The following is an 18,990-nucleotide window of genomic DNA, read 5'->3' on the forward strand; positions in this document are numbered from 1 at the left end:
ACCACCCTGCAGCACCGCACCGCAAGGGCTTTAGCAGAAAGAACAGGGACAGTAATAAAGCTGACAGTTTTGAAGAATAGTTACAGGCAGCGCTAGCACAGTCACATACAATGCAGAGAAATAACAATTCCTGCACTAACAGCGCTGATCACTCAACTACACAGACACAGGGCCTGGTAGGACACAGCGCTGCATACACAGACCTGAGCCACAGCGGAGGAGAGGTATGCGGGGGGACCCAGACCACGATGCTTCCTTCCAGACTTCCAGCAGCGTTCACCATGCGTTGCAGAGAAGATGGCCACCGAGGAGCAGAGAGAAGCTGGCCTGGGGGAGGAGCGCTGACACAGGACCAGTCAGCACAGTGCAGAGAGGGCTGTGTGCAGCGGGGGAGGCGCCGGCTGTGAGACAGGGAAGGCGCGCTCCCCTGGCATGCATTTAACCCCTGGGACGCCGCAGCGCTACCGCTCTGCTGCGGTCCGCTGTCCCAGGGGGTAGTGGAAGCGCAGGTTGGTCGCCTGGCTCCACGCTGCAGCCAGTCCCCAGGGAGCCCCCTGCCTGGGGACTTAGGACCATGTGATCAGCGGGGACCCACCGCGGGACCCCGCTGCTTACCTCTGTCCCCCTTGAATCCGGCCATGGTCCGAAGCATCTGGGGTCACCGCTAGCTGTGACCCCAGACGCCCACCAGCATCCCCGGATCAGTACCGGCGTTCTGGTACCGGCGGGGTGTAGGGAAGACAGCATGGACGTCAGGACTGACTGTCCATGCTGTTCATCCAGATGTGCAGCCACAGCTGCATGAAGAAAAAGCTTCAGGGGCTCTTCTAGCCCCCACTCCAACAGGTGCACCCGACTCCGGCCGGGCACCAAACTAAACTGAGGTGCCTTGGCCTGGGGGCGGGGTATAGGAGGGGGACCTAGTGCATCCTGGGAGGCTGAAAGCTTAACTCTTTGGTGCCCTGCGACTGACGTCACACCTATACCCCCAAGGTATCCTGTGGATACCCTATGGACCCTGAAGTAGAAATAACAGAACAAAGCCAACGGGCTAACGTTTGTTTGTTGGCAGGCCAACCCCTCTTGTGAAAACCAAAGAGGAGAAACAATGAATCAGACTTCCTAACAGAAGCAGTCCGGTCCACATAGATTCTAAGCGCCCGGACTACATCTAAGGAAGTTTCACCAGCTGAAAGATCAGGTGACTGAAAAGCTGGCACAACAAGTTCCTGATTGATGTGGAACATCGAAACCACTTTAGGCAAAAACTCAGGACGAGTACGGAGTACCGCTCTGTCCTGGTGAAAAAACTGAAAAGGAGGGGATAGGAAAGCGCCCTCAATTCTGACACCCTCCTGGCAGAAGCAATTGCCAGGAGAAAAACGGTCTTAAACGTCAACCACTTGAGTTCCACTGACTCAAGAGGCTCAACAGGAGGACCCTGCAGGACCCGTAGCACCACCGCCAAGTTCCAAGGAGCCACAGGTGGCACGAAGGGAGGCTGGATTCGGAGAACACCTTGGGAAAAGGTGTGAACATCTGGCAGTGTAGCAATCCGTCGTTGGAACCACTCGGACAAAGCGGGCACATGAACCTTCAGATAGGCAAGGCGTAAGCCGAGGTCCAAACCTGATTGAAGAAACTCGGAACACCTGAGGATCATAGCTTCTGGACTCACACACTGAAAGTAAGTGCGCCACACCCTGTGGTAAATCCGTGCGGAAGCAGGCTTGCGTGCCCTGAGCATGGTACCAATAACTGAACTCGAGAAGCCCCAAGACCTCAAGACGGCTGTCTCAAGAGCCACGCCGTCAAAGACAGCCGACCCAGATCCGGGTAAAGGCAGGGCCCCTGAGACAATAGGTCCTGACGCTGAGGAAGAAGGTACGGAGCGTCGATGGAGAGGCTCCTCAGATCGGAGTACCAAGGACGTCTGGGCCACTCCGGAGCCACCAGCCCAGCATACCACGCAGCTAAAATGTTAGAATCAAATGCACCCATCTTTATATATTTATATATATATATATATATATATATATATTTATTTATTAATATGTCTTTATACCAAACCCCGAATACCCACACATTTCATATTCATATACAAGGTTCAATAAGCTTTAAAGTGTATGATTCAAGAACGTTCAGTTAGTTTAAATGCTAAGAAATAAAGATATTTGTTAACTAAGGAATTATACAAGATAAACACGTCATTCTTGGAGTTGTTCTGATGCGTACTCTTTCCACAGTTTCCCGGTGCTATCGGTGAGGAAATCGCATCATGCATTCTTGAGTTATGGACCGCAGAACCTACAAGCAACCAAAATGTATATTTTAGATTCAACTGTTAGGATGCTGACGAAGGCGTGAGGAGGAAGACCCCTAGCTGTTAGAGGCAGGGAAAGTCTGTTTGAACCAGCCTGTTAGATGCACTGTAACAGATGCTTCACCTCTGAGAACCAATGACATCAGCAACAGACATACCTTTTGTCTTGTTTATACTGGAGAGGTATAAGTATGGGTGCACGGACACTATTTGGAGTCTTCGTGCTGAATGCTGAATGACGAGGGGTCTCTTGCTGAAGCCTATCTCGGGGTCCAGAAGCGCCTGCGTACGTATACTGTACTTGTGGTCTGTATGATTTACTTTTGCGCCTAAATTGTGTCTTGATCAATTGCGTGTAACTGTCTGAACTTTTACCTGAATATCACTTGTGCTTTGGAACCACAGGTTCTATGTCTAAGTCTTTATTTATAGTGTGACTGCGAACGCAAATTAGCGTCATCCTTAGAGGTTTATAGGAAGGATTTTAGAAGGTACAGGTATATAAAGGTTAATTTCTAATATTGTTAGCTGACAGTAAGTAGAAATAAGCACAGACAGCAGCACTAGCAAAAGTCACATACCATGCAGAGAAGTTATACTCACTGCACCTTTCGTTATAATCAACCTCCCAGATTCAGTGTCTGGGAGGGCTATAGCGCTGCGAACACTGTCATTTGCAGGGACACGTACCGCCTGGGAGATCTGCATTAGCCACAAGAAGATGGCAGCTGGAGAGCTCTGAGGAGGAGTGGCCGAAGCAGGAACAGCCCAGCGACGCCAGCACGCATGAGAGAAGGCGCGCTAGGCTGAGGGGAGGAGCCGCTAAACCAGGGAAGGCTGCCTCCCCTGGCTAGTGATTAACCCCAGGGACGCTGGTTCCCTTCCAGCCATTACTCCCTGGTGGTCCAGCGGTCACGCGGGGTATGCCATGAAGGGGGAGCCCGCTGCCGTTACTAGCGCCGCCGGTCTGTCCCCAGAGACCGGCGGCTGAAGACTGCATTAGATTCCCCCACGCACAGCGCAAAGAGCTGCACGCGCTTACCTGGCCCCGTGCGTCCGGCAGCAGTCAGTGGGAGGTCCCGGAGCCAGGCTAGTACTGACTCCGGGGTCCCGCTGCGATCCCCAGATCAGTACTGGCGTTGCAGCGCCAGCAGGGCTGTGGGAGCAGCAGCGTGGACGTCCAGATGGACAGTCTGATGCTGCAGCTCTGAAGATAGCAAAGGGCACCAACTAAAACTGAGGTGCTGTGGCTCGGGGTATAGAGGACGGACGGACCCAAGTGCATCCTGGGAGCAGCAAAGCTTTAACTGCATGGTGCCCGTGGATCCAGATCCAGCTATATCCCCAAGGTCAACCCTGTGGACCCCCTATGGACCCTGAAGTAGAAACGTACCTTTTTTAACCCTCTGTCTTCGAAGTCATTAGGGTCCGCAGGGAGACCTTGGGGTGTAGGTGGTGGATGAGGACACCGGGCACCACGCAATTAAAGCATTAGCTCCCAGGATGCACCAGTCAATCCCCCTATACCCCGCCCCCGAGTCAGAGGCACCTCAGTTCGTGACAAGCCGGAGGAGGAGGAGAAGAGAAGACTGGTACACACAAGAATCACACTCTCACGGAGAAGGAGACAGGAAACCGGTGACCAGAAACAGAGCCCATATAAAGTCAGGTGCGTCAGAAAGAGTTAACAAAGGTAAGTTTTACAATAACACTCATTTTCTTCTTCAGGGTCCATAGGGAGACCTTGGGGATGTCCCGAAGCAGTTATTTAAGGGTGAGGACCCGGCGCCCAAATGAAGCATCCTGAGAGGCAAATGTATCAAAGGCATAGAACCTCAGAAAGGTATGGACAGAGGACCACGTGGTCGCCTTACAAAGCTGCTTAGCTGAGGCGCCATGGCGAGCTGCCCACGAGGGACCCACAGAGCGAGTAGAATGAGCAGTAACAGTAGCCGGCACAGGAAGGCCTGCCTGCGTGTAAGCCTGTGATAGTCATGCGAAGCCATCTAGCCAATGTTTGCTTGTTGGCTGGCCATCCCTTCTTGTGATATCCATAGAGCACAAATAAGGAGTCCGATTTCCGAAAGGAACAGGTACGGTCCATATATATCCTGAGGGCACGGACCACATCCAAGGAGGCCTCACCTGCCAAGAGGTCTGGTGATTGAAAGGTCGGGACTACAATTTCCTCATTAATGTGGAAACTAGTAACAACTTTTGGAAGGAACCCAGGGAGAGTCTGAAGTACTGCCCTAATCTGGAGGAAACTTAGAAATGGGGAGCGCCAGGAGAGTGCCCCTAGATCTGACACTCTTCTGGCTGACACTATAGCCAGAAGAAAAAGTCTTCACTGTTAACCACGCGAGTTCCTCAGAATCCAGGGGTTCAAATATAGGACCCTGGACGGCACGAAGAACTACTGACAAATCCCAAGGAGCCACTGGAGGGACAAAGGGAAGTTAAATCCGGAGGACACCTTGGAGGAAGGTGTGGATATTCGGTAGTGGAGCAAGCCTACGCTGGAACCAAATGGACAGAGCAGAGACATGCACTTTCAGGCTGAGTCCTAGGTCCAATCCAGCTTGAAGGAAGGCCAGGACTCTGGAAATCCTAAACTGGCAATCGTAGCTTCTGGTACGACACCAATGGAAATATGTATGCCACACTTTGTGGTAGATCCGAGCAGAGGCTGGCTTACGCGCTCCGAGCATAGTTTTAACTACAGCGTTAGAGAAACCTTTGGACCTCAGGAGGGATGTCTCAATAGCCACGCCATCAAAGACAGACGACCCAGGTCCGGATAAAGCCAAGGACCTTGAGACAACAAGTCCGGTCGTTGAGGCAACAGGAACAGAGTGTCGATGGAGAGACTCCGAAGATCTGAGAACCAATGATGTCTGGGCCAAGCTGGAGCCACCAGCAGCACAGTGCCTCCATCTTGTTTGAACTTCCGAAGAACTCTAGGAAGAAGGGAGACTGGAGGGAATAGGTACGCAAACTGGAAGGTCCACTTCACTGCGTCTACAAAGGTTGCCTCGGCATCTCTTGTTCTGGACCCGTACACTGACAGTTTGTGATTGTCTCGGGAGGACATGAGGTCCACCTCTGGGAGACCCCATCTGTTCACTAGGAGTTGAAACATCTCTTGGTGAAGCAACCATTCCCCGCGATGCACGTCGTGACGGCTGAGGAAGTCTGCTTCCCAATTGAGAACTCTCGAAATCAACACTACAGAGATGGCCGGGGGGTGACCCTCGGCCCATGTCAGAATGCGTGACACTTCTGTCATTGCTGCCTGGAGAAATTGGCCGCCAGAGACCACAGAGGGGCGTGGTCGGAGGAGGAGATGCTAATTGTTTACCCAACGTGACGCTCGATTCCCGCTCCATATGCACCCTGGTGGTCTAGTGGATTACGATGGAATGAGCCTGTGTTCACACTCAGCACCTCCGGTCTGTCCCCTGAGACAGGAGGTATGACTGCCAATGCGCGGGTCACTGCTAGCCATGGACCCACCTTACCTGTCCCCTTGTATCCGGGTCGCACTCTGGGTCTGTCCACAGGGCTGGCTAGCGAATACCTCGGGATGCCCGTCGAAATCCCCAGCCGAAACTGGAATTGTGGCGCCCGGAGAGGTGACGGAGCGGCAGCGCAGACGTCCTGTGGACAGTCTGCTGCTGCGGGCTCACAGGAAAATATATAATAAATAAATCATTAAAAAAAAAAGCTATTTGGGCTGCCTAATGGTGACCAGACTCCGGCCGGGCACCGACGAAACTGAGGTGCCTCTGGCTCAAGGGCGGGGTATAGGGGGATGGACCGATGCATCCTGGCAGCTAAAGCTTTAACTGCGTGGTGCCCTGTGTCATCATCCACCACTTACACCCCAAGGTCTCCCTGTGGAGCCCTATGGACCCTGAAGAAGAAAATAAGTGGTGTTATACCAAACCAGTTATCCACTCAGAAGGAGTGATGTTGAATTTCTTTGGTGATCCAACCATGAAACTCAAAGGCCTGGGCCATCTTCTGAACATGAGGCTGCAGAAAGGCTGGGGAGAGCCCACCTTGATCAGCAGACTGCCTATCACCGCTAGATGATATTTGTGATTGCTGTTTGCACTGTAACCAGGCCGAAAGACAGAGCTTGAAACTGAAAGTGATGGAACATAACGGCAAATCTGAGTTGACAATGGATCCCTCCAGACTGGAACATGCAATTAAACATCCTTGATGTCCATAGACACTCTGAACACAACCTATGCTGTTAACCTTAAATACTTCACCTTGAAATGCTCTACCCACAATTAGACAGTTAGGAATTTTACATTCAGTATGGGTCAAACCGGTCATCACGTCTATGCACGGACCCATCTGTCGTGCAATCCAATTTCAAAAGTCGTGATGCGGAATTCACGCAAATATTCTTCCTGGTTTTACCCGCGATAAGTATAGGTGAAAATGGGGAAATCTGCCTGTACCCCGAAAACATTCAAAGTGATATAGGATAACATAGAAGTGTATTATTGGCCCTAACAAAAGTATTTGGGCTTCTTAACTTGTGCCAAATTGCTGTTTTGTGCATATTTATAAAACAAATACTGATAGAAAGCAAGTGTTTTTTTTGCAAAATACATTTTCTTTTTAAATAAGGGGTGCAAAAATGCCTATGAGTGAATATTTGTGTCATTTAAAGACACTTAAAAAAACTTCAAAATACACCTCTAAAGGTGCCTAGCCACTAAACGATTAAAAGAGAACGATATCTGTATCATTAGATAATAGTTTGAAAATTGTTTGCAGATTGTTTAAAAAAATTGGTCTTTTAGACATCAATCATCGTGCAAGCATGCTGGTTTAGCATGTTTGCAGATGATTGATTGTGCCTACACTGAACGACTGCTCGTTCAGTGCAGACTGACAAACGACTGCACGATTACAATGTCGTAATTGTGCAGTCTTTTACCTGTCTTCTAGCGGATAGGCACCCTAACACCCACCTGCAATCTTAAAAACACCTGTCCCATTCATATAGCAAACTGGTTGTGGACTGCAAAATAGACACAAACTTCATAACAAGCTGCAATGCATAAGCTGCCAGCTACTGCTGTGTATAACTTCAAGCAGGCTTGCCTCTGTGAGGTAGGCCCTACCAGACATGAGGTGTTTTATAGGTATAGCACCTTCCCTCAGTGCCCAAAAGTTAGATGGTTGCCCGCCCAACATCGTCTGCTGTCTAATATGAGGCAGCCTGGACAGGAATCTTCCAAATGTACTGCTCTTTACATGGAGTAATGTGTCTGCAAATTAAAGACCCCACTAAGAGTGGGGTACTAATATTAAAGTATCCCAGTGCGCTGGAGGCATAGAATCCTAGCCAATACCAGCACCAGCAGTGAATGTAATATACCTCCTCCTATCTCAATTCAACATATATACATAATATAATGCAGCTGCCAGAGATGTGTGGGTGGTGGTCTGAGTGGAGAAACAAAGAAAATAAAGTCTAAATAATAGCCATTGTAGCAGGGTTCAGGCTATTGCTGCAAAGGCGATAAAAAAAAAAAAAAGCGTCACGGAGGCTGTTCGGGGTATAAAGGGGTTGGAGATTGAGCTCTGGGAGGTAATTTTAAAACTGTTCATAGCTCACGTCACTGCAGTATGTATACCAGAATATCCAGTGTCCCCCCATGGATGAAAGAAAACATTTTCATGAACACACAAAACCCCAAAATATGAATATTCATACACCGTATGCTCACTACACTGGTTGAAAAACAATCACTGGCACACAAATAACTTGTGACAATTTACCCGAGTGGAAAGAATAGTAACTATTGACCAACAGCTCTCTCTTGTGGATTTGAAGAAAAACTACTCTTCAGAGACACACACACACACACACACACACACACACACACACACACACACAAAAGTATTCTCCCCCTTGGGTTTTTACCTCTGCACAAAATAGTCTAATCTGGTGAAGTGATGAGAAAAATATATATAAAAAAAGAATCTTTATAAATAAAATTCTGAAAATTGGCATGTGCCTATGTAATCACCCCCTTTGCTATGAAGCCCCTCAAAAGTTCTGGTGCAACCAATTACCTTCAGAAGACACAATTAGTGAAATGAAGTCCACCTGTGTGAAATCTAAGTGTCACATGATCTGTCAGTATAAACACCTATTCTGAAAGGCCCCAGAGGCTGCAACACCACTAAGCAAGAGGTATCACACCATGAAGACCAAGGAATCTCCAAACAAGTCAGGGACAAAGTTGTTGAGAAGTACAATTCTGGGTTGGGTTATAAAAAAATATCCAAATCTTTGATGATGCCCCGGAGTACCATCAAATCCATTATCATCAAGTGGAAAGAACATGGTACTACGACAAACCTGCCAAGAGGGGGCTGCCCACCAAAACTCACAGACCGGGCAAGGAGGGCATTAATCAGAGAGGCAGCACAGAGACCCTGAAGGAGCTGCAGAGTTCCACAGCAGAGACTGGTGTATCTGTGCATGTGACCACAATAAGCCGTACACTCCATAGAGCTGGGCTTTATGGTAGGGTGGCCAGAAAAAAGCCATTACTTAGTGATAAAAATAAGAAGACATGATTTGAGTTTGTCAAAAAGCATGTGGGCGACTCCCCAAATCTATGGAGGAAGGTGCTCTGGTCCGATTGAGACTAAAATTGAACTTTTCGTCCACCAAGGAAAATGCTATGTCTGGAGCAAACCCAACACATCCCATCATGCCAAGAACACCATCCCCACAATGAAACATGGTGGTTGCAGCATCATGCTGTGGGGATGTTTTTCAGCAGCAGGGACTGGGAAACTGATTTGAGTTTAGGGAAAGATGGATGGTGCTAAATACAGTGATATTCTTGTGCAAAACCTGTTTCAGTCTGCCTGTGATTTGAGACTGGGACGGAGGTTCACCTTCCAGTAGGACAATGACACGAAGCATACTGCTAAAGCAACACTCGAGTGGTTTAAGGGGAAACATTTAAATGTGTTGGAATGGCCTAGTCAAAGCCCAGATCTCAATCCAATTGAGAATCTGTGGTCAAACTTGAAGATTGCTGTTCACAAGCAGAAACCATCCAACATGAAGGAGCTGAAGCAGTTTTGCCTTGAGGAATGGCAAAAAATCCCAGGGGCAAGATGTGGCAAGCTCACAGAGACTTATCCAAAGCGACTTGCAGCTGTAATTGCTGCAAAAACGTGGCTCAACAAAGTACTGACTTTAGGGGTGTGAATAGTTATGCACGCTGAAGTTTTCTGTTATGTTGTCCTAAATGTTGTTTGATTCACAATATAAAAAAACAGCATTTTGGTACTTACCGTTAAATCCATTTCTCCGATTCTACAGGGGACACTGGAGCTTCATGACAGTGGGGTATAGACGGTGGGTTGAGTTGAGCCTGGCACTTTAAAAATCTACAAGTGTGACTGGCTCCTCCCCCTCTATGCCCCATCAGCCCCAGTTTTAAAGAACTGAGTCCGAGAGGAGACGGAGAACAGATTGAAGAACAGAGAAGGAGAACAGGAAAAGAAACAATCCAAACTACTGACACACTGCAAGAACACAGCAGGCTGCAGGGATAAACAGTCACACAACGAGAACAGACCAAACTGCAACAGAACTGAAGCAGAACAAGTAACCGATAACAGCACTGGGTGGGCGTCCAGTGTCCCCTGTGGAATCGGAGAAATGGATTTAAGTAAAGTAAGTACCAAAACCCTGTTTTCTCCTTCATCCACTAGGGGACACTGGAGCTTCATGACAGTGGGGACGTCCCAAAGCTACCCTCCTGGGGGGGGGAGAGTGCTGAACGCCCTGCAAGACACAAACCAAAATTTGAAGCAGAAGCCGCAAATGTGTCAAATCTGTAGAAACGTACAAAAGTATGAACCGAAGACCACGTAGCTGCTCTACAAAGATGTGAAGCTGAGACACCTCTACGTGCCGCCCAAGAAGTACCCACAGAGCGCGTAGAATGCGCAGAAATGGATACCGGCGGTGGTCAAGCAGAAGCAACATATGCCTGACGAATAGTCAGACGAATCCACCTGGCCAAAGTCTGCTTAGACGCAGGCCAGCCACGCCGATTGGCATCATAAAGGACGAACAGAGCCTTTGATTTACGTAGTCCCTCAGTAAGGGGCACATAAATGCGAAGTGCCCGAACCACATCCAAGGAGTGAGAATCCCCGGAAGAGTCCGACAACGCTGGCACTACAATTGGCTGATTCAGATGAAACTCCGAGACCACCTTGGGCAAAAAGGAAGGGTGGGTACGAAGTTCCGCCCGATCTTCGTGAAAAATCAAGGGGAACGGCAGGACAAGGCTCCAAGTTCAGACACTCGTCTGGCCGAAGCCAGGGCCAATAAAAGGATCATCTTCCAAGTCAAATACTTCAATTCCACATCCTGCAAAGGCTCAAAGGTGGATGACTGAAGAAAAGATAAAACAAGATTCAGGTCCCAGGGAGCCGTGGGTGGCACAAAGGGGGGCTGAAATCTAAATACCCCTCGAAAAAAGGTCTGAACCTTCGGAATCAGAGCTAGGCGACGCTTGAAAAAAATAGAAAGAGCAGAAATCTGCACTTTAAGCGATCCCAAGCGTAGGCCCGCATCAAGACCTTTTTGAAGAAAAAGAAGACGACGCGGTAAATGAAAAGAGGAAGTGGAAGATCCACGACCTTCACACCAGGAGATATAAGCCCTCCAAATGCGATGATAATGCGCTGATGTTACCGGTGTTCTAGCCCTAAGCATGGTAGGAATGACTGACCTAGGAACACCATGGCTTCTTAGGATGGCGGTCTCAATAGCAACGCCGTTAAACGAAGCCGCCGTAAATCCGGGTACACACATGGACCCTGTTATAGAAGGTCTGATTGTAGCGGAAGAGGCCAAGGTTCGTCTGCCAGAAGGAATAATAGGTACCAAACCCGACTAGGCCAATCCGGAGCCACTAGGATGACTGTGGACGACTCTCGTTTGATCCGCTTGAGAATCCGAGGGAGAAGCGGAAACGGTGGGAACAGGTACACAAGGCTGTACGGCCAAGGGATCAGTGAAGCATCTGCTCCCACCGCTGCCGGATCCACGGTCCTGGAGCAGTAAAGGGGTGGTTGATGATTTATCCGTGATGCCATCAGGTCGTTCTGTGATTTCCCCCATCTGCAAACAAGTTGATGAAAGACCTCGGGATGAAGGGACCACTCCCCGGGATGAAGATCCTGACGACTGAGGTAGTCCGCTTCCCAGTTGTCGACTCCCGGAATAAATACTGCGGAAATTACCTCTACGTGTTTTTCTGCCCACAGAAGGATGTGACTGGCTTCTCTCATCGCCAGACGACTGCGGGTTCCTCCTTGGCGATTTATGTATGCCACTGCCGTGGCGTTGTCGGATTGTATCCGAACCGGAAGTCCTCGTAACAGAGGAGCAGCCTGTATCAAAGCTCTGTAGACTGCCCGCAGTTCGAGAACATTAATTGGTAAGAGGGATTCCTGGTGCGACCAAAGTCCCTGGAAGTGATTGTCCAGAACCACAGCTCCCCATCCGCGGAGGCTAGCGTCTGTGGTGACCAAGGCCCAATTCCAAATTACGAAGCGCCGACCCGCTAACAGATGCTCCGCTCCGTCCGAAGCCACCAGAGCAAGGATATGCGGGTCCGGGGAGACAGACGCACCAGCCGATGCATCTGTAGGTGGGACCCGGACCATTGAGACAGAAGATCCAGTTGAAAAATTCTGGAGTAAAATCTGCTGAATTGGATAGCCTCGAAGGAAGCCACCATTTTCCCCAGGAGACGGATGCAAAGATGCACAGACACTTTCCTGGGTCTGAGCACCAAACGAACCAGCTCCTGTATGGCTATGGCCTTGTCCCTTGGCAAGAATATACGAAGCAGAACAGTGTCTAGAATCATTCCTAGGAAGTGAAGTCTCTGGGACGGCATCAACTGAGACTTCTGGAAGTTCACAATCAATCCGTGTTGAATGAAAATCTGATGTGTAAGGGACACTTGGTGTAAAAGGACTTCTGCCGTCGGAGCCTTGATGAGTAAATCGTCTAGGTACGGAACTATCGTCACGCCCTGAGAGCGCAAGTGAGACACCATGACGGCCATCACTTTGGTGAATATCCTGGGAGCTGACGAGAGACCGAACGGCAGGGCCTGAAACTGGTAATGAGCTTCCTTGATGGCAAATCTGAGGAAAGCCTGGTGAGGAACCCAAATTGGGACATGCAGATAGGCGTCCTTGATATCTATCGACACCAGAAACTCTCCTGCCTCTAGTCCCGCAATGACAGAATGGAGAGACTCCATCTTGAACCTGTGAAATGAAAGATACTGGTTCAAGGAATTCAGATTCAGAATGTGTCTGACTGACCCATCCGGTTTCGGAACCACAAAAAGGTTTGAGTAAAACCCTTGTTGTCTTTGTGCAGTGGGAACCGCAACAAGAACCTCGGCCAGCAAAAGTTTCTCGATCGCTTGACGCAAAATTAGTTGCTTCAAGGGATCGACGGGCAAACCTGTTGTAAAATAACGCATAGGAGGAGTGAAAGCGAACTCGATCTTGTATCCTTGAGATACCAGATTCCGAACCCAAGTGTCTGGAGAAGTCTGTCTCCAAACCTCCGAGAAACGCTGGAGACGAGCCCCCAGCTTCGGATTTCCGAGATGGGATGGGAGCCCGTCATGCCACAGGCTTGGGATCTGGACGGCGGGCATTAGTCGCTTGACGTCCTCTAGCACGGCCTCCTCGCCCCGCTGAAGACGAACCTCGCGATCGTCCCTGAAATCTTGCAGATGCTCGAAAGGAACGAAAGGAAGGTCCCCTAAACGAGCGACGTGGAGGAGGTGCTGATGAAGGTAGAAAAGTACTCTTACCTCCAGTGGCCAGCGAGATCCACTTGTCCAGCTCTGGACCAAATAAAATATCGCCTGTGAAAGGAAGAGCTTCCACTGCTCTTTTTGACTCAGCATCCGCTTGCCAGGCACGAAGCCAAAGTGCCCGGCGAGCAGAGACCGCCGAAGCAGAAATCCTAGCGCCTACCTGGCCGATATCTCTTTAGGCGTCTCCTAAGTATACTGCAGATTCCTGAATATGTTCTGCCAAGGTAATCAGATCTGCCCGCGGAGTGTTGGATTTAAGACCCTCAGTCAATTGTTCCGCCCATTTTTCCACAGCTGGCCGGAGAAGTGCACCTGCAGCCGTATAAATGGATTTCAAAGTGGTTTCTAATCTCCGCTGTGAGGTTTCCTTCAATGTAGTAGCTCCTGGAACAGGCAACGTGGTCTTCTTTGACAACTGAGAAACCGAAGAATCCACAGGTGGCGGGGTGTCCCACCTCTTTCTATTTTCCGCAGGAAACGGGTAAAGAGAGAAAAAAACGCTTAGGAATCTGGAATTTACGGTCCGGATTCTGCCAGGCTGCCGTCATCTGTTCGTCCAACTGGAGAGAAACAGGGAATGTGACAGCAATCTTCTGTGACCTGGCAAATAAGGAGTCTTCTAACGATTCTGGAGCTTCCGGGCCAGAAATCTTAAGAACTTCCCTCACCGCTAGGATGAGTGCATCAATACCTTGCATTGCCTCAGGTTCTTGTGAGTAAGTCTCTACGTCCGATTCGTCCAGCATCTCCCCTTCCTCCTGAGACGAGTGATCCGCTGCCGAATCCTCATCCGACTGTAGAACCGCCGGAAGAGCCCTCTTCTTAGATGAGCGACTTACCGTAGCTTCAGGAGCTTTAGACGCAGAACTCAAAACCTGAGCAAGGCTATTCACCGAGCGGACTAAATTCTGAGCCCACGCTGGTTCTGTTGCTAAAAAAGAAGGGTGAGATGTGCTAGGTAGATCTCTGGCGGCCTCCCGTTCCCTACAGGAAGCGGCTAATTTAGAAGAAAGATCTGCCATGACCCCTGCCAAACTATTTATGAAGGAGGGAGTGACAGACTGCGTGCAAGCACTCTCTGCTTCACACGTGTCGCACAGGGAAGACCCTTCGGAGCGAGCATGGGTAAATTTTTTCCTGCACTTAGAGCAGGCAAACAGTTTTTGCAAAGCAGCTTTTTGGAAGTAATCATTTACTCACAGACAGACACCACATACAACTCAGTAATGCAGAAGGAGTATAGGGAGAAGCAGAATTTCAATAATAATGCTACTCAAGATTGTGCATACTTACAGGGCTGCTGCGGCCAGAGCGCTGGGCAGTGAGGGGAGAGCGGGGACCCGGACACAAGCCGGTGTTAGCTGTGGCGGGCCCCGCTGAGTCTGATGACTCCTTAACTGCCAAAAAGCAGCCTCCCCTCCATAGGGTGCCCGGACACAGGCTGCAGTAGCCATGTGGTACCCTCTCTGGCGGCTCCCACGATGCAGGCAGACTGTCACAGCCAACAGTCTGCCTGTCCTCTTGCTTTCTTTCTTTTTTCCGATATTAAAATTAATTTAAGGGCTGGAGACAGCCCCTGTGCACCGGCTCTACTCGGGCACATTTTAAAAACTGGGGCTGATGGGGCATAGAGGGGGAGGAGCCAGTCACACTTGTAGATTTTTAAAGTGCTAGGCTCAACTCAACCCACCGTCTATACCCCACTGTCATGAAGCTCCAGTGTCCCCTAGTGGATGAAGGAGAAACACCACAACTTCACAGTTGTAGGCATGTCCTGTGCATTAAATTATGCACACCTTCAAACAATCCATTTTAATTCCAGGTTGTGAAGCAACAAAACATGAAAAATGCAAAGGGGGCTGAATACTTTTGCAAGGCACTGTAAATCCCCACAGGCTAAGCACTCCTCCTCAGTATGCTGTAATGGTTAGGTGCCTCCCGCAGATAATAAAAATAGCAGACAAAGGCGGCGCTACTCGCAATAAGCACTCACATTAAGCTGGGTTCAAAGACCTCTAATTTACTTCAACATTTCAGTCCACTAGTACATCAAGAAAAATGTATTTTATCAGCACTTTCATGTATAGTGTTGAAAATGATTTATTCCTGTGTAATACCACATACTCTGAATGCATTAAAGTATATAGGCACTATAAAGATGATGTATTCTTGATATGGCGAGGTACTAAGGAAAGCTTTATTGCAATGATGGAAATGGTTAATATCAAATTTACGTATGATATCAGTGCTGATAAAATACATTTTCGTGATGTACTAGTACCGATTATTAATGGCAAAATTGTTACTTCCATTTACAGAAAACCCATGGATCGCAACAACTTACTGCTAGCTTCAAGCCACCATACCAGAAACCTCATCATAGGTTTGCCCTATTCACAGTTTTTAAGGGTACACCGCATTTGTAATGATGCTGTGGATGAAGAGAGACAACTTGACCAGATGATGGATAATTTCATCACAAGAGGTTATCCCATTAAATTAGAGAGGTAAAGAGTAAAGCTTTGGCTGCTCCCAAAAGGGCGATAAGTACTACACATGAAAAAGTTGCCAATCCTGATATAACAGTGTGGGTTAATGGCTTTAGTGCCAATAGTAACACCATGATTAGCACAGCCAAATGCTTTTGGCCCTTGATTAAAACCGATTGTAATTTACCCACCTTGAAGAATTCTTTGATACTCCATTGTTATAAGTGAGGTAAGAATGTCTGTGATTGGCTGGTCCACACTGATATTTATGGCTTTAGTAGCAGTAATACATCTCATTTTATGACCAAAAAACCTGGGAACTATAAGTGATTTGGTTGCACAACCTGTGGCTTCCTTGAAACAGGTGATAGTTTTGTAGTCACAGGACACAGGTTTAAGATCAAGCACATCTTGACATGAACTAGCCAGTTCGTAGTGTCGGACATCTGTATGTAGGCAAAACTACCAGACAATTCCATGAGCGCATGGCACTTCATAGAGCTGCGATCCGGCAAGCTTTGTCAGGCAAGGATAATGGATAATGACCAACCAGTGGCCTGCCACTTTAAGGATTGTATACACAATTTGTCTACATTACGTTACAAAATGATCGACCATGTCCCTGAGAATTTGAGGAGGTGTTGATAGGGCCAAACCTTTGTTACAAGCAGAAACTCGCTGGATTTTTCCTCTTAATACAGTGCAACCGTATGGGTTGAACAAAACTATCACTCACATGTTTTAATTAATGTAGTTGATTAGTTGCATAACATTCTATTGCCTGCAGTTTAGGCTTCATTATTGCAGATTTATTTCTAGCTCGAGTAGTACATTTAGTTGTATGATATTTATCCTTTATTTTTCTGTTACTATATTGGTGATGGTTTTGCACTCTTTTGTTTATAGTGTTACCATGGTGAGCCTGTTGCCAGACATAGTGCTTGCTGTGTGGTGTGTAGTGATGACATCAGACCCAGCCTCCGGAGGACGGCGAGGGGAGCACTCGTGGTATGTATGTACATGTATTTAGGAAAGTGCATTGATTGAATCTATATTCTTCCTGCCGAAAGTCCGAGTGGACTGAAACAAAGTAAATTAGAGGTCTTTGAACCGAGCTTATTGTGACTGCTTATTCCGAGTGCCGCCACCTTTGTCCACTATATATACAGTATATATATATATATATATATATATATATATATATATATATAAACAGTCTATATATATATATATATATATATATATATATACACACACACACACACACATATATACATACACACATATATACAGTCATATATATATATATATATATATATATATATACACACATACACACACACACATACATACATACATACATACATACATATATGCATAAATAAAAGCAGACCACACATTTAGAAAGACTTAATGATGAAATACCTCTGAGCCATAGGTCTGTGCCACATGACAGAGCATCAGGAAAGAGATATCAAAAAGAAGAGCCCGGGTTGATGCAGCTTTTGCTGTACAGAAAGGAATAAACAAGGAGGTAATTTATTTAAGCTGAATAGACATACAGTACTCGGCTAAATCAACAGCAATCATCACCTATTGCTATGATTCAGAAAACATGTTTAAGTATGAACTAATGAGTCTATATGTGGTCAACTAGTAATTATGTGATTAAAAATTTGCAGGATAAGCAAAGTAATGAACAACATGAGAAAAGTGTATTTGATGCTTGTTACCTTTGATAAAACAAGTACTACAGACACTATAATGGATTAGTCCATTGACAGCAATGAAACACAGAAAGATGTCCAACTTACAGCTTTCAGCTCCGATATGCCGGGTAAATTCATTCAACCTGGAGGAATAAAGCACATGTAAAATGCAGGCAACTGCAGGAACTCAGATTCACAACGACAAGTCTCACACTACAAATAACTTACTGGATAAATTTGCGGGCAAAAGATTTCAGTTTCCCAGTAGCAGCTGCTGCGGCCAATAGTAGATCCAGACTCTTCCCAGTCAACATATGCCCCAAGACTCCCAGAAGACCCTCCGGAGACTTTGAATGATCTGCATCCATAGTCTGTAAAACAAAAACTAACTCTGAACAAGAGGGATCACCTATGAGTAAACAGATTATAGAAAAAAATAAAAATACATTTTCTTAACTTCCTTCTTCATTCATAATGATGTTTTGCAGAAAATATAGGACTTTGAGGAAAAAAAAGGCATTTATTACATCATGGCTAAAGGGGCAACGCTTCACTGTGAGCCTATGAAAGCCATTTTCACTTCCAAATAAAGAATAGCAACATCCAATCCACAAAAAATACAGAGAAATATTTTACCTTTAGGGGCACTCATCATTAGACAGTGGAGAAAGCCATTCTGGGGTCTGAACACATTTAAGAAGAAGTAGATCATCACTTCACTATGAGTACTGATATTACAGTGATCTTCCTACTGAATGGATAGGCTGAGTTTTGGTTGAGCTCACGCAATGGTTTCCTTCACTTTGGTATAGTAGTAGCACACGCAAAGATGGAATGAGGATGACACCACAGTCATGTTACAGTGATACACTATAAACTACTTTCTGTTCAGTCACGGCCCTAACAGGTCTCTCACCTTCAGGATGTTGGTCACAGTGGGCTCTGCACGGAGTATTAGCCCTGGATTGGGTTGGATGGCCGAGCTTTCAGATGAGCGTGGAGCATGTTCTCGGTCTGCAGACCTAGATAATAACAGGTGATATAGGATAGTGATTTGGAAAGGATCTTAGGCATGAGAAATGCTGGGAATAGAAGATGTGTTACCTTTTAGCTACAAGATTCTCCAAGTGAAGATCAGACAGCAAACCCAGCTTGTTACATTCCTGTAGTAACAAACCTACACAGTCACAGCTGGAGAAGAGACATACAAATACTAAAGTTATTCCTGATTGGTTTACCTAAACTGAAAAGGGGGCTTATGTAATACTCAATTAAATATCATTGTTCAAAAGTTTGCTGTAGTCAGAGTAATGAAAGCAGATATCTCATTAGTTGGTATGGGTTACAGCACGTATTCTGCATGTACCGGCCCTATTGAGTGATATCACAAAAAAATAAATATATTGAAACATTACTTTTTTTTACCTTTAAAAATAGAAAATATCAAATTGATGTTTGTTTCGACGTTAAAAGTCAAGAAATTATTCTAGAATTTAGTGGATTCTAGTAGACTGCTGTAAAGGTGTATGGGTGATACTAAGTGT

The 18,990-nt window shown here is 47.0% G+C and overlaps 1 protein-coding gene across 3 annotated transcripts in view; it reads right to left on the bottom strand.

The window, feature by feature from the left end:
• MED24 (mediator complex subunit 24) overlaps window positions 1-18,990 on the bottom strand; it is a 154,611-nt gene that overhangs the window by 67,933 nt on the left and 67,688 nt on the right. For all 3 annotated transcript variants that reach the window (XM_088474637.1, XM_088474636.1, XM_088474635.1), the window contains 5 exons: window positions 18,551-18,637; window positions 18,363-18,468; window positions 17,675-17,817; window positions 17,552-17,589; window positions 17,163-17,245 (listed from right to left, as the gene is read on the bottom strand). In XM_088474637.1, the coding sequence (XP_088330763.1) occupies window positions 17,163-17,245; window positions 17,552-17,589; window positions 17,675-17,817; window positions 18,363-18,468; window positions 18,551-18,637 (457 nt within the window). The remainder of the gene's footprint in view (window positions 1-17,162; window positions 17,246-17,551; window positions 17,590-17,674; window positions 17,818-18,362; window positions 18,469-18,550; window positions 18,638-18,990) is intronic.

Source organism: Taudactylus pleione, unplaced genomic scaffold, assembly GCF_031769625.1.
Source record: "Taudactylus pleione unplaced genomic scaffold, aTauple2 ptg000155l, whole genome shotgun sequence".
Taxonomy (NCBI): domain Eukaryota; kingdom Metazoa; phylum Chordata; class Amphibia; order Anura; family Myobatrachidae; genus Taudactylus; species Taudactylus pleione.